The 13,940-nt window shown below is 29.2% G+C and overlaps 2 protein-coding genes across 3 annotated transcripts; both read left to right on the forward strand.

Annotated features, from left to right (window-relative positions):
• Positions 1-39: 39 nt before the first annotated feature.
• On the forward strand, positions 40-8,487 carry LOC145183799 (sterol carrier protein 2-like). 2 transcript variants are annotated; one of them, XM_090084717.1, is made up of 12 exons: positions 40-202; positions 305-342; positions 1,014-1,118; positions 3,079-3,096; positions 3,340-3,462; positions 3,558-3,703; positions 3,969-4,226; positions 4,304-4,492; positions 5,142-5,229; positions 7,726-7,791; positions 7,858-7,910; positions 8,050-8,487. In XM_090084717.1, the coding sequence occupies exons 1-12, from the start codon at positions 165-167 to the stop codon at positions 8,170-8,172; spliced, it is 1,245 nt and encodes a 414-aa protein (XP_089940843.1). In that variant the 5' UTR covers positions 40-164; the 3' UTR covers positions 8,173-8,487. The 2 variants fall into 2 exon arrangements, with proteins under 2 accessions (XP_089940843.1, XP_089940844.1); XM_090084718.1 differs by lacking the exons at positions 40-202; positions 305-342 and having other exon boundaries at positions 3,538-3,703.
• A 97-nt stretch (positions 8,488-8,584) lies between these two features.
• Positions 8,585-12,876, forward strand: LOC145183801 (serine protease 23-like). Its single transcript, XM_080059278.2, has 2 exons — positions 8,585-11,631; positions 12,187-12,876. The coding sequence occupies exons 1-2, from the start codon at positions 10,787-10,789 to the stop codon at positions 12,482-12,484; spliced, it is 1,143 nt and encodes a 380-aa protein (XP_079915404.2). The 5' UTR covers positions 8,585-10,786; the 3' UTR covers positions 12,485-12,876.
• The last annotated feature ends 1,064 nt before the right edge of the window (positions 12,877-13,940 follow it).

Raw genomic sequence — 13,940 nt, forward strand, 5'->3', positions numbered from 1 at the left:
TTAACATCATGTTTTTAAAGGAAGGTTTTGTTGTTATAATTGTTTGATTGTTGCTGTGAAGTTTGTTGTTGTTATGTTTCCTTATTTAAAAATTAGCATCAAGTTAAAATCAGTTGAAAGAAAACTATAAGTTTTCTCATTAATTGTTCTATTACAGCCATTAAATGAGTAGAACATTTGTGGTTGGTGTTGGGTTGACAAAGTAAATAACTATTTAAATGATTTTTTTTGTTCTTCACTTAGATCACTTTTAATTTTTAATTTACTTGTTGGTAACTTTCCTTTACCCTTTGGATATCTCTAGATTTGTTAAACCACATTCAAGAAACTGGGACTATCCAGGTATCATGTTCAGCTGGTAATGACTATGTTCACACACACACACACACACACACACACACACACACACACATACATACATACATACATACATACATACTTTTAATCACAAAACAAATTAATAAAAATATTTAGCTTAAGAGCAAGATGTTTAATGTTCAAAGTATTCAAGTCATAGTATAAATTCGTGAATTAAAATAACATTTTAGGTTTAAATACCACAAAATACTGTAGTATGTTATAACACAAAGCACTGCAGTTCTTTCACTATTTTGTTTTTAATATCAACATAATTTATAACAGGCTTAAAGTGGTAATGGTAATGAGTATATCAATATCTTTAAAATTTTTTAAAAAATGCCTCTTGATTTTTTCCATTTGAGGGCTGCTTTTTTTGATACTTCTAATCCTTGTCTTGGCTTTTTGTTGAATTAAAGACAGCAGGTAAAGAGCACTCTAACAAGATAAAAAACCTTTTCCTTTAATCTTTTTATCTTTATACACTACATAACTATGCTACATAAACCTGTTTAAGCTGCCATCTTTACCAACAGTTGCAAAATATTTTTGTAACCAAATCTGGTAAAATGAAGAAAAATCTCCAGTTAAGCTAAAACTCTTTATTTAAAATGCATTGATTGTATATACACACTGTATATGTGTATATAATTTAGAGATAGGTCAGGAAGCTGCTAAAAATGCACTTGAAGATGCTGGCATTCCTTATAAACTTGTAGATGCTGTTGTAGTCAGTCATGTTTATGGTGAATCTACATCAGGTACTTAAATTTTAATACAAAAAAGTCTGATTTTATTTCTTGTAGGGTATCAATTGGAGTTTTTTTATTGAAGTGATTTTTTTATTGAAGTTTTAATAGGTAAGGGTTTCTTTAATTATGAAAAATAAAGACACTATTTCTTCTTCTGATTCTGTACTACACCGAAGACTTCTGATTAAACTTGAATCTTTCAGAGTTATGGGTAAACCTCTTAATTAGATTATAGCCTATTTAAATCAGAGAAAGTAAATAGTTTAAGTTGATGGTGTATTGATCTGATGTTTTAGTGGCATTCCTCAAGGTTTGATACTTAGGGCTCTGCTGTTTGTTATTTATATCAATGATCTGATTGATCTAGGTTTTCTTTATTAAGTGGATTATTTGCTGATGACTTTAAACTAATAGCCAAGGTGCCCAACTATCAGCAAGCTATGAGTTACAAGTTTTGGTTAACTTGGTACACAACTGAATCAATATATGGAAGTTAAAGCTCAATGTTCAAAACTGTCGTCATATTTTTTTTACAGAAGTAAAAATAACACATTCAAGTGTTTTCTCACTATAAGCAAGTCCACTTTTGAATTAGGTTTAGGCATATATTTCTAGAATAATCTCAACTTTAGAAAGAATTTTCAAATTTGGATCTCTAAAGCTCTCAGAGTTCTGGCAAAAAAACATTTACATTTGTGAATGAAAACGTGGTGCTAATGCTCTTTAAAACCTTTATTAGGCCACGTGTTAAGTTTGCCATAACAGTAAAGAGAAAAGCAGCAAATGGACTCCAACTCTCAGAAAACTAAGTTACTTAGAGGGACTTGAAAAACTATCTTGAATTTAGGAGACTAAGAGGTGACCTTATTCAAATATAAAAACTTATTCATGGGTTAGATATGCTTAAAAAAAAAAGTTTTCCTAAATTTATTGATTCTTCAACTCGCAGACATAAACAGATGATTCAATGTGAGTTAGTGAAAAGATTTTGTCTAAGACATAACTTTTTATTTAATTCAGCAGCAAAATATTGGAAAGAACTCTCTAAAGACAAAGTAGTGTCATCACCATTAGTCATCAAAAATTATTCAACCATAAAGTTGGTAACTTTATGTAACTGGTTGTTTATAGCCTGGACAGTTAAAGTTATGCTCACTAATTAACATGTACAATATATCATTACAAACATTTTGTGTATGTATGTATCCAGTGGTTCATAGCTGATTTGTGAATCTAAATCTGAACAACTGAACTGGGCAATTATTTTGCGTGTGGAAGTTGTATCTTTTGCATTAAAAACTCTGGCCTTTAAGATTTCTTATCTTCCAGATTAAGACTCATATTAGATAAATTTAAAAAGCACGAATAAAGTTTATTAATATGCTATGCTTTAAAGTTATTGTAATAAAAAGACTTTTTATATAAAAGTTTACTGTATGTAGTACAAAATTTACCTGAGCAACTATTTAAGTACACTGTGCCAGCAATTAAAAAGACATTCAAGTCAAAAATTACAAAATTATTAGTATTTATTAGTAATTATTGGTAATTTAAAATATATTATTGATTTCTCAGGTTTCTAACTATAGCCAATAAAAATTGTGACCAAAATTTAAAGTCATAACTCTTGTGTATATATGCACACATGTATATTTATATGAAGTTTTTTTTTGTGTGTGTGATTGGATTGGATAATTAATTGCAATAATAAATCTAATCTAAAACAAGGGTCTTAAAAGTGTCTGAAATATTTTCTCAAATTATTAAGTTAAGCTTTTTTATTCATTTTACACATCCATGTTGACAAAATAAAAACTCTGAATGATGATATTTTGAATTCACAAATGTCACCCTTGTTTTTTTGGCTTTAAGTCAATTTTTTTTTACATTATTAGAATTGTTTTAGAGAGGTTAATATTATTATACTTTCTTTTTATTATGATTAAATGTAAACCTTCTTTTCTTATAGGTCAGAAAGCTGTATATGGTAAATATTGTTTTCTTTTTTGTTTTTTTTTCAATTTGCACTTGACTTTCAATCAACTTATTAGGCAGTATTTGTTTAGTGTTTTTAAAATATTGTTAAAAAATTTATGTTTTTGTAGAAACTCAAGCTTTAGCTGGCTTATGTGCTTCAATTTTTTTAAATTGAAGCATTTAAGTTAAGTAAATTTCTAAATGCTAAAAATAGTATCAAAATACAAATATAGAATTCTCATAAAACGTTTAGGCCTTGGTCTGACAGGTATCCCCATTTTCAATACAAATAATAATTGTTCATCAGCATCATGTGCTCTTATGCTAAGCAGGCTTCTTGTTCAAAGTGGAGAATTTAAATGTGTTCTTGCTCTTGGTAAACAGTTTTTATGGTTTCTTCAAAGTTTAATAGAAATAACACAAGTGGTGAAATTTTAAAATTTTGCTAAAGGAATCTTTGCAAACATTTAGGTTTTGAAAAGATGGATAGAGGTTTAACAGTGAAGTGGAATGACAGACTACATCCATCTCAAGCACATTTTGTTTCAATGAGAAAACTTGGCGTTCCCCTTGAAAATATTCCACATCTTGAAAGTTTTACTTCTGACATTCTTAAGGTATCCTTAAGGTTGAACTTTCTTAAGGTATCTAATTGTAAAAATCATTTGCTGTTGAAAATTTTTTAATTATTTTGCAATACTTGGATTAAGATTTTTATGTATATACATACATATGTACGTATGTATAACCTCCTTATAAAATATCTTAAAAACCTTCTTATATACATACATACGTAGGTATATAAGGAGGTTTTTAAGATATTTTTGATTTTATAGTAGTTTTGAATGTTCTTCATTTACATTCCATTTACTTTATTGTTAGTTATATGCTTTTGGTGCCCGTGAACATGCAAGGAAGTATGGAACTACTAAAGAGCAACATGCCAAGATTGCATACAAAAATCATTTTCATAGTCAATACAATCCTAATGCTAGTATTCAGAAAGTGTTTTCAATGCAAACCATTATGTCTCGTGTTGTTTGTGAACCTATTACAACTGCAATGTGTGCTTTTACTGGTGATGGGGGTGCAGCTGCTGTTGTTTGCAGTAAAGATTTCATGGAGAACTACAACTTAATGGTTGTCTATGATATTTTATTATTTATTTCAAGAAAACTTTTCTTTTTTTTTAACCACTTCTTTATTTACTCTTTTAGTCAAAATCTGTAGAAATAATTTCTCAAAAAATGGTTACAGACCTTCCCTCTTCATTCAGTGACAATTTGCTTAATATTGGGGGTTATGATATGGCCAAAAAAGCAGCTCAAGAATGCTTTGTTGCTTCTGGAATGACAATTAATGATATTGATATTATCGAGTTGCATGATTGTTTTGCTTGCAATGAGGTAAAAAAGAAATGAAAAAAAGTTGTGTAAAATATGTTAAAATGATTAACTTTTTAAAATTATTTTACACATTTATATTATAATTTATTAATAAAGTATATATTTATTTATATATTTATTATTTATATAAATAAAGCTTCATATTTCTTTTTATAGTACTGTAAATATGTTTTCCTATTTGATCAGTACAATTTACAAAGGATTAAACCAAAATTTCTAATACTCATTTTTTAAACATCATAATTATAATGTCTGTCTCTAATAATCTGCTCGTAATAAGGGTACACCAAGAAGAAGATGGGTGGAGGGGAGATTTGGCATAAGATACCTTTGTGCAAAGCAAGTAACATTCTGTATCTCACCTCAGCATGATAAGCTAGTTATTAAATATCAAGGATTCGTATGATAAAGAACTTCTTGCACTAACATTTAGCCCATTTTTTAAAGTGCTTCTTTTGAAAGTTGTCCAGAGCTTGGTTTTTTGAAACAATACTTTTTTGGTTTTTTAAGACATTAATTTTTTCTGTGAGACTAAAATTTTAGAAACCAAGCAGAACAACTTATGCATGCGCACGCACATATGCAAGCTGAAATTATTTATCAATATTAGAATTTCATTCTGTGTTATTTTTATAATTTTGGATTTTAGATGTTTTTATATGAAGCGTTAGGGTTATGCGAAGAAGGACAAGGTGGATTGTTAATTGATAATGCCAAATGGATCAAAAACTCCAATGGTAAGAAAAAAATTTGTTTAAAAGCATGAATATCTATTTCAGCAAAATTAAATTCAAAGATTATTTCAGCAAAATTCCCATTCTGTGTTGTTTTTGTTCTGAATATCAATTTTTTTGTAACAATGTCAAAGTTTTTGCAGATATGTTTTCATCTATTCTATTTCTTCTGAAATTATTTTTATGGATATTTTTTTCAGGTTGCTCTTGTTTTGTGTGTCACTCTTTTGCATTATAATAATTTATATTTTTTAATAATTGTTTTTTTCTTTGGGTCATTCCAGGTCAATTCAACTTATGCACCATACCATCTCCGACTCTAATGATTTTTGATACACAAGCTTACATTCATGAAAAAAAACTTCACTTCAAATTGTAGCATGTAATTCTTACAGTTTCAGAGATATAAATACTCTATCCAAATCCCTTTCTTGACCTTTTTTTTTCAGCATCGTTCATTTTTTAAGTAAATTGCATCACACAATTAGCTTTAACTTATGTAGTATTTGTTCAATAGTGATGAAAATTTGTACCTGACATTTTTTTAGGGTGTAGAATTCAAAAATGATGATGAAAACCATACAAAATCAAGTTTCTATATTCAATTAAAAAATGATATAACAATTTTCTTAAGCTTTTTAATGCCCCCATACTAAAAGAAGTCCAGAGATGCCTCAAAGATATGGTTCTGAAATGTTTTCTTATGGTTTTATATGTAACAAACTCCATAATATGAAAAAACTGCAAGAGTTTTTTTGAATTTATTTGAATTGAAAGTTTTATAGAAATAAACTCAAGAAATATAGTTAATTACAAAAATAAACCATGAAACTTATGAAATGACTAAAAATACAAAAATGAAATTGTAATAAGAAGAACAATTTTAAAAAGTTTGATAAAAAAATTTAGTTCTCTGGTTTAAAGTTTGCCTTCATAGAATTGTTGCTCAATTTCACTGATGTTGTGTTGCCTTCCTGTGATAATTGTTGAAATATTAACTGTTAACAATACGTTTGTTAATAGAACAAACGTATTGTTAACAGTTAACATCACCTCTTTAAGGCTAATAATATGACATTTAGAGATAACATGAATTCTTACTTGAGTATTTATTTTCAGCATTAATCTCCACAACTGATCCATGTATTGTTATCATATCTCAAGTATACAAATACTCTGAAGCTCATATTCATAAACATGAGGCATTTTTTAATAATTCGTAAGACATTCTTTAATAATCTTATCAGTTTTGGAGATTAAAAACAAATGGATATTTCAATAGTTCAGAAATAAATTTAGTTTCATTTTTTGAGTTAATTAAAGGAGTGAAGTTGTGATGGCTGTGAATGGCCGTTAAAGATTTTGTAGTAGTGCATCTTCAATCCTTTTTACTTCGGATTATCATGTTTAACTCCTTAATACTAATTCCTTAAAATTAGAACTAATTCCTGAAATTTCATTTTGGCAAAAATCAAAGACTACAGATGCTAGAAGTATATTGTTTATTTTTCTATGAAGGCTAGCCATTAAAGTTAGTCTTTTCACAGTCTCACTAATACCATCACAGGGTGATTTACCATGTCTTATTGCAAAGAAGGATAAAGTGCATTTCATAGCAAAATTTTGTTCATAGTAGCATATATTTATGAACTATTTTCAAGTTTCATATTGGCCAGTACACCCTGAGAAATATTGATTTTAGCATGCAATCATTAACTTCATCACATGAATTTTTTTTTCAATAATTTTATTTAAATTCTCTTGAGGTGTTTCCTTTACATTTTTTTTCTTTCAGGGAAAAAAAATCCCCTTTTATGCAGCAATTTGCATAATTTAATAACTGCACCAAATAATTGTAGTATTAAACTCTTCTTTGAGATATTTACTAGACCAAGAAAATAGAACCAGTGTTAGTAGTTGTATTTTCTGATTGTGATTTCAACATATCATTTTTTCTTTGATTTTTACCATAAGTATATCATTTACTCTATATTGAACTTCTTAGATGATTTAACAGGCTTAAAGTACTTAAAGTCTTTGTGGCTCCTAATTTTATTGTTTGTTGAACTTGTAATAGTTTCTTGCTACTTAAAGTAATTCTTGAGTGAATTTCACAGCATTCATTTTAAGAGGTTTTATGTTTATAGAGGTCAAAGAAGAACTCTTCCAAAAATTAGTTTGTAGTAAGTGTTTTCATCTTCATAAGTCCAGGAGCAATATACCAAAAAATAAAATTAATACCAATGCTCACTAGTGAGCTGATTTTAAATTCCTTACATCCTCCTAGAAAATCTAGTTGAACCCTTTTCTTTTATATCGCTTTTTTTAATTTTTAGTTCTGAAAAAAGTAGATTAACTTTAAAATGATTATTTGAAAATTTGTAAATAGATCTTCAGCTGTCAAATTTTATAAACTTTATGTAAAATATAAGATTTTCCTTTTTTATTGCGAATGCAATAAAATGCACTGCAGCACATTAAATGTGCCTTTAACTTTAGGCGGGAAATTGTGCCAGCTTGGTGAAAGATGGTTTGTTAACACTGATGGAGGATTAGAGTCTAAAGGTAAACGTTTTAAGTCTTACATTGTAAACGGCAACACCTAGATAACCAATTAACAATATTTTCCAGGACATCCTATCGGTGCTTCAGGGCTGGCACAGTGTGCTGAAATAGTTGCTCAGGTAAAATTTAGTTGGAAATTATAATACTAGTGATGTATTATTTTAATCATAAAATATATAAGTTTATCGGAAAATCTGGATCGATTTTTACTTACTAATTATTCTAATTCACACTTTAAAGTTAAAATTTTTTGTTCAGCTTCGCGGTATTGCTGGCTTACGACAAGTAGACAATGCAAGATATGGCTTGCAACATAACTTTGGGATTGGTGGTGCTGCTGTGGTGACGATTTACGGAAAATTAAATTTATCAAAGCTGTGATCAAAAAACGTTCTCTTTTTTTTTTTTTTTTTTCTTTCGCTGCATTTGGATTTTTTGTTCTCAACAAATTCTTACAGAATGTTAATTTAAAAGACTTTGTTATTATTTTTTGTCAATGAAGTTCTTTAACATTGTTTCATAATCATCGTGCCAATAAAAATGTACTCTTAAAATGTAACACAAAAGTCAAAACAATAGTTTATTTAATCTGCTTATCAGCAGAATGATAATTGACCTTAGTTACCAATAATTCGTTTGTTATGTAAAATGTTTTTACAGAAATTTTTATAAAGTAATATAAATAGAATTGGAAAATAAGTAGTGATTAATATTGTTCTGGAACCCGCGATGGTTTATTTAATATCCTCTTCATTAAACAACTTTATTTTAAGATCAGTGTGAAATGCAGAGTGAAAAAAATTCAAGTTGCGTCTGTAGCTTAGTAACTTATGAAAGAAAAAACCTTGATGTACTTTTATTATAATCGACTTACAATGGTTGTTTTGATTATCAAGTTATTTTATTGACGATATGTTTAGACTATAAAGGTGCATTATTCGTCAGTATTGTTTAGAATATCAAGGTATTTTACTCGCCAATATTGTTTTCACTATCGAGGTATTTTAATCGCCGGCAATATTTAAAGAAACCATTAACAAGTGCGTTTGAAGGAATTTTGTAGACTTCAAGAGTGACGTTTACTTTTTTCCAATAATCGACACAATGGTTTTTTTTTGTAAGTGAACCTATTATCATTTAAAAGCGTTTGTAATAAGAATCCAAATAGTTGGAGATCATTTGGAAGCAAGAACTTGAGATAAGAAATAAATTTCCTTTTTTTTAAATTTTTGTTATTCCGCAATTTTAAGTTTTCATTATTCTTATGGGTTTAAGTTAAGTCATAATTGAATTTTATATCCGAATCTGGTTTCCCATTATATATTGTCGCTAACGTTTGATCATAAAATCTTTAGTCCTTTTGTCCAATTGTCGCATTTTAAAAATTTATTTCTGATCTTTACTTTAATATATAAATAATTCCCGGTTTATGTCGTAACTTTTAACAAGAAATTTGCGAAAAGACTTTTGTGGAGAAATAAAATTTTTGTCATTACTTTTGAAGACAATCTGTTAATTCGATTTTTACATGTCATTTTGAAGGGTTGGTAACGTTTTTGTTAACGTTATGAAAATTTAAAGAGTTTAATCACATAAACTTGACTATGTGCAAAATTTTACCCACATCTATGACAAATATGCAATAAAACAAAAAACGGATTAGTTTTCCTTTTGCATTTTTAAAGTATCTCTTTATTTTAACAGTTCAGCCCCTCTTGTAAGACAAACCTAAATAAAATTATAAAAGATTATTCTAATTAATGAGTCTTTTAAAACAGCTTAAGTGTTGTTTTTATATGAAAGTTCATTAAAATCAGGGAAGTTGTTGTGATGAGTTTTCATACAAAAAACTTTAATTTGATGTACAATAAAAATTCGCTCTTTTATGATGCAATTCTTTCATGTAAATTTATGACATTATATATTTTCATAGGTGAAAATATTTGTCAATTTAACGTGATATTTACTTCTCAGCGACATTTTATCATTTTCTGTCTCCGAATTTCATCTATGGGAACAATTTTTTACCTGTGAAAATTTCAAAAGAAAAGTTTTTATTCTCAAAAGATTTTTTTTATTGTAACGATTTTAAAAGTTCCCTAAAAAAAAGATCTTTAAAAATCGTTACAATAAAAAAAATTTGCGAACGTTTACAAATCCATGACCAACGTTTTCGAGTTTGTACTCGCAAATAAATGGCCGCGACAGTTAATACTTTTAAGGTAACTGTTTTAGACAAAATGCACGTTAAAAACCAAGTCGACACTGTTGTCATAGTCACTATTTTTTGTAAACAAAAAGCAACAGCAACAACAACAAAAAAACAGGAAATCTGATAACAGACACTGAATCCAATATACTTAGCCATTTAAAATTACGCGTTTTCTACAAATGAACATCAAACAAACGAACTGAAAATTACGAAATTATTTTCAAAGTTTTATAAACATCTTTATTAGTTTCAAGCAGTATAAAAATTAGAACCATTAATAAAATACAAGTCATACGAAAACTAACATATATGAAAAACAAAACTTATATAGGTGGCTGGCAACTGTCTTAAAAGAGATAACAAAAAGTTTTTGAAGAATCAACGGAAATCTTACTTTAAACAGGCTATTTTTGAAAGAAACCTCATTCAATTTCTAGATAAACTCAATTTAAACATCAGCTCGCTTGTAACCACGGTGATTTTATGAGGCATCAGTAAATTGTCTGTTGAATTATTTTACATTTTTAAAGACTTAACAATTGCAGTAAAGTACAAAAGATGCGGCTAAATCAACTTATTTTAGCACTAGACTTGTATGTAACGAGATATGCGTGCTACAAGAGTTTTTTAGGTTTTTAGGTTATCAGAGGAAAAAAGCCCTATTTATAGTGTCCTATTAAATATATATTTAAAGAATCTTCTTTTTTATTTCCTGTCATAGTTATTAACATAAAAAGGAGGAATAAAGGGAATTTTATCAAAGAACAGATTTCAACTTCACTCATGTTGTTTTCACAAAGAATGAAATTCTTTTACCATTTTATTTACTTTGCTGCCTGCGCATGCGCTTCAGATGTGTTTGATGATGTTTATTACCCTGGACGATTGTTGGAATCGCTTTCAGTTGAGGATGAAATAAAAATACCAGTAATGTATAAAACTCACAGCAGGACTGAGAAAACAACACGATTTACTGGAGTTCTAAACGCATCCAATTTTACATCTTACGACCGAGGACCTTTGAAAATATTTGATGAATCAAATCATTTATCTTGGGAAACTGTTTCAACAAAAACCGGGAAACGAGTCGCAACATACGTAAACATTGACAAAACGTCGAAATTGCGTCGTAAAGTAAGAAGTTTAGGACGCGTTCGAAGAGATGTTCTTGGACGTGCACGAAGAAATATCTACGGGCGCGACGATCGCTTATATGTTCCGCTACACGAGAAGGTTGGTTTAGTCGAGCCATACAGCTACACTGTTCGCATATCAACAGGCTGTTCAGGCATAGCAATATCACCGCAGCATATTCTAACAGCTGCTCACTGCGTTCATGATCAAAAGGATTACATTAAAGAATCTAAAGTGATGCAAGTGGGTTTCTTGAACGAAATAAAAAACACTTCATGGTTCGATGTTCAATCAATAAAAGTATCTAAAGGATGGATTAATGGAGGATTAAGCAATGGACCTTTGTATGATTATGCTCTGCTCACCTTAGTAAAAAAGCACGAACGTTCTTTCATTATATTAACAGTAAGCGAAAGCGATCAACACGGAGTGGGAGAAAGAATCTCTTTTAACGGATTTGATGACGACAAACCAGAGAGTTCTTTATGGACAAGGTTTTTAATTTGAAAGTAACTTTCTAAAATTTCTCATAGTTCATCTCATATTTCATCTCATATTTCATCTCACAGTTCATCTCATAGTTCATCTCACAGTTCATCTCATAGTTCATCTCACAGTTCATCTCACAGTTCATCTCACAGTTCATCTCACAGTTCACCTCACAGTTCATCTCACAGTTCATCTCACAGTTCATCTCACAGTTCATCTCACAGTTCATCTCACAGTTCATCTCACAGTTCATCTCACAGTTCATCTCACAGTTCATCTCACAGTTCATCTCACAGTTCATCTCACAGTTCATCTCACAGTTCATCTCACAGTTCATCTCACAGTTCATCTCACAGTTCATCTCACAGTTCATCTCACAGTTCATCTCACAGTTCATTTCACAGTTCATCTCACAGTTCATCTCATAGTTCATCAGATGATTAAAAGTTCTAGGTTTTTACTTTTTACTTGAATAGAATTTTTTTAAATTTTAAACAAATTTTAATTTTAAAGAAAAATTCTTATTTTTTTGTAAAATTTATTCCTGTCGTTTAATGTAGGACATGCAATGTCGTAGAAGACGATCAATACTTTCTTTATCATTATTGCGACGCTAAACCAGGATCTTCTGGGTCGGGTGTATATTCGTGGGTATTTAATGAAGAGTTAAACGATTGGCGACGAGAGCTAGTTGGTGTATTTTCTGGAAATAGATGGCGTGTCTACGATGAATTTTTTATTGTTGCACAAAATTTTAACGTTGCCGTTCGGTTGACGTCAAGCAAATACGCACAAATATGCAAATGGATGGGGAAAATAGGAGAAGACATTTGTCGCTATTCAGAAAAAGTGAAATAAATCTGGTCACAAACGAGAATCGCAAATTTAAATAAGTTATGTGAGCTTCTCAGTAAGCGCAATACAAGAGCGCACCAGCGCAACAGCACCAACTTACCCTTACTTTAACGTAACAAGTAAACGTCACAAGTAAACGTAATAAGTTAAATATTGAAATACGATCAAAAGTTTCTTTTGCTCCTTTTCTTTTAAAATTTCCTGATAAAATCGTAAAAAAAAACTTATAAAATAAATTATGGTTAGAAACAACAGCTATTTGAATATTCAAATGTTTTTCTCTAAAGATCCAGAGACACTTTGCTGGCTTCAGACTTTTGATATCCTTATGTTATACATTTTCTTGTGATATTTTATCACATGATAAATTATCGAAGTTAAAATAAAAAGTACATAACTATTATAATTTAATGCTACCCCCGTTTATGAACCATTTATGTTCTCTTCAAAACAACCCTTCTATTTATTTACTACTTTTTGGGATAAGTTTGGGATTAAAAGATCTTTTAAGTTAAGTCTTTCGTTTGTGATGGTTTTTTATGATAAAAAAATTCCATATCGAAGTCATGTATCTGTGTCAGGCAGTGAAACGATATCTCAGTTTCTGTCAATTGGAAATTTCACTAAAATCACTGTTTTTTTATGTACAATCAGTTTGTTGTTTGATTATTTGATATAATTGAGTGAAGAAAAGGTTAATGCTTTGATTTGTATAAATTTTTTTATTCATTTGTAAAGTTACTTCCTATTAATACTGATGATTATTAATATTTAGAAAGATTTGACCTTTTCAAATAAAGAAGGTGTAAATATTTGATAAAAATTTAAAATGATAAGTTTCTTCGTCAATCAGTGAGATAACTCGCATGGTTCGCACTTTAGTTCTTTCATTAAAACCGGAAATTTATAGAAAAGGGTAATTTGAATGTCTTTTTCAAATTATAACAAACAGATTTAGAATCATCATGAGAGGACCGTATCATTCCCTGTTTACGATGGTATTCCGTAGATAGAAATTTTGCACATCTTATTACACTGCCCTGCTCAGAAAATGGTCCGCTTTTAATAATAAAAACAAATAAAATCGAGTTTCACTTTCATGTTCATTAAAGTAATAGTAAAAAAAAAAAAAATCAGCATTAAAATTTTAAAGAAACTTCATTTAAAAACGCTTTTGTTACCATTTGTAAGCAGATTTTCTTTATTATAAATTTAATTAGTTGACCAAACCAACAATAGTTTTTTAAAAATACCACTGGATGGGATTTTTTCAGTTACTGTCTATTTTCTAATCAGGGCAATACAGCTGTACATCAATCGTAAGAATGTGAAAAAAGTACTTTCTATTTCAAAATATTTGCTAACAAAGGTAGAAGGTTATAGATTATTGTTTATACCTAGCATTTCAATTAATTTTTAGGTAAATTTTAGACAAAAACTTCAAGTACTTCTATGATGA

Source organism: Hydra viridissima, unplaced genomic scaffold (genome assembly GCF_058129835.1).
Source record: "Hydra viridissima isolate aposymbiotic clone 2 unplaced genomic scaffold, HvirCarnegie_v1 scaffold_4, whole genome shotgun sequence".
Classification (NCBI taxonomy): domain Eukaryota; kingdom Metazoa; phylum Cnidaria; class Hydrozoa; order Anthoathecata; family Hydridae; genus Hydra; species Hydra viridissima.

Bases quoted from the DNA above. Each gene is read 5' to 3' on its own strand.
- LOC145183799 (XM_090084717.1), top strand. From the start codon at position 165: ATGAGTAGAACATTTGTGGTTGGTGTTGGGTTGACAAA. The intron at 5,230-7,725 runs GTAAGAAAAAAA...CTTTAACTTTAG, and splicing joins ATGGATCAAAAACTCCAATG to GCGGGAAATTGTGCCAGCTT. The intron at 7,911-8,049 runs GTAAAATTTAGT...TTTTTTGTTCAG, and splicing joins GTGCTGAAATAGTTGCTCAG to CTTCGCGGTATTGCTGGCTT.
- LOC145183801 (XM_080059278.2), top strand. From the start codon at position 10,787: ATGTTGTTTTCACAAAGAATGAAATTCTTTTACCATTTTATTTACTTT. The intron at 11,632-12,186 runs GTTTTTAATTTG...CGTTTAATGTAG, and splicing joins GAGAGTTCTTTATGGACAAG to GACATGCAATGTCGTAGAAG.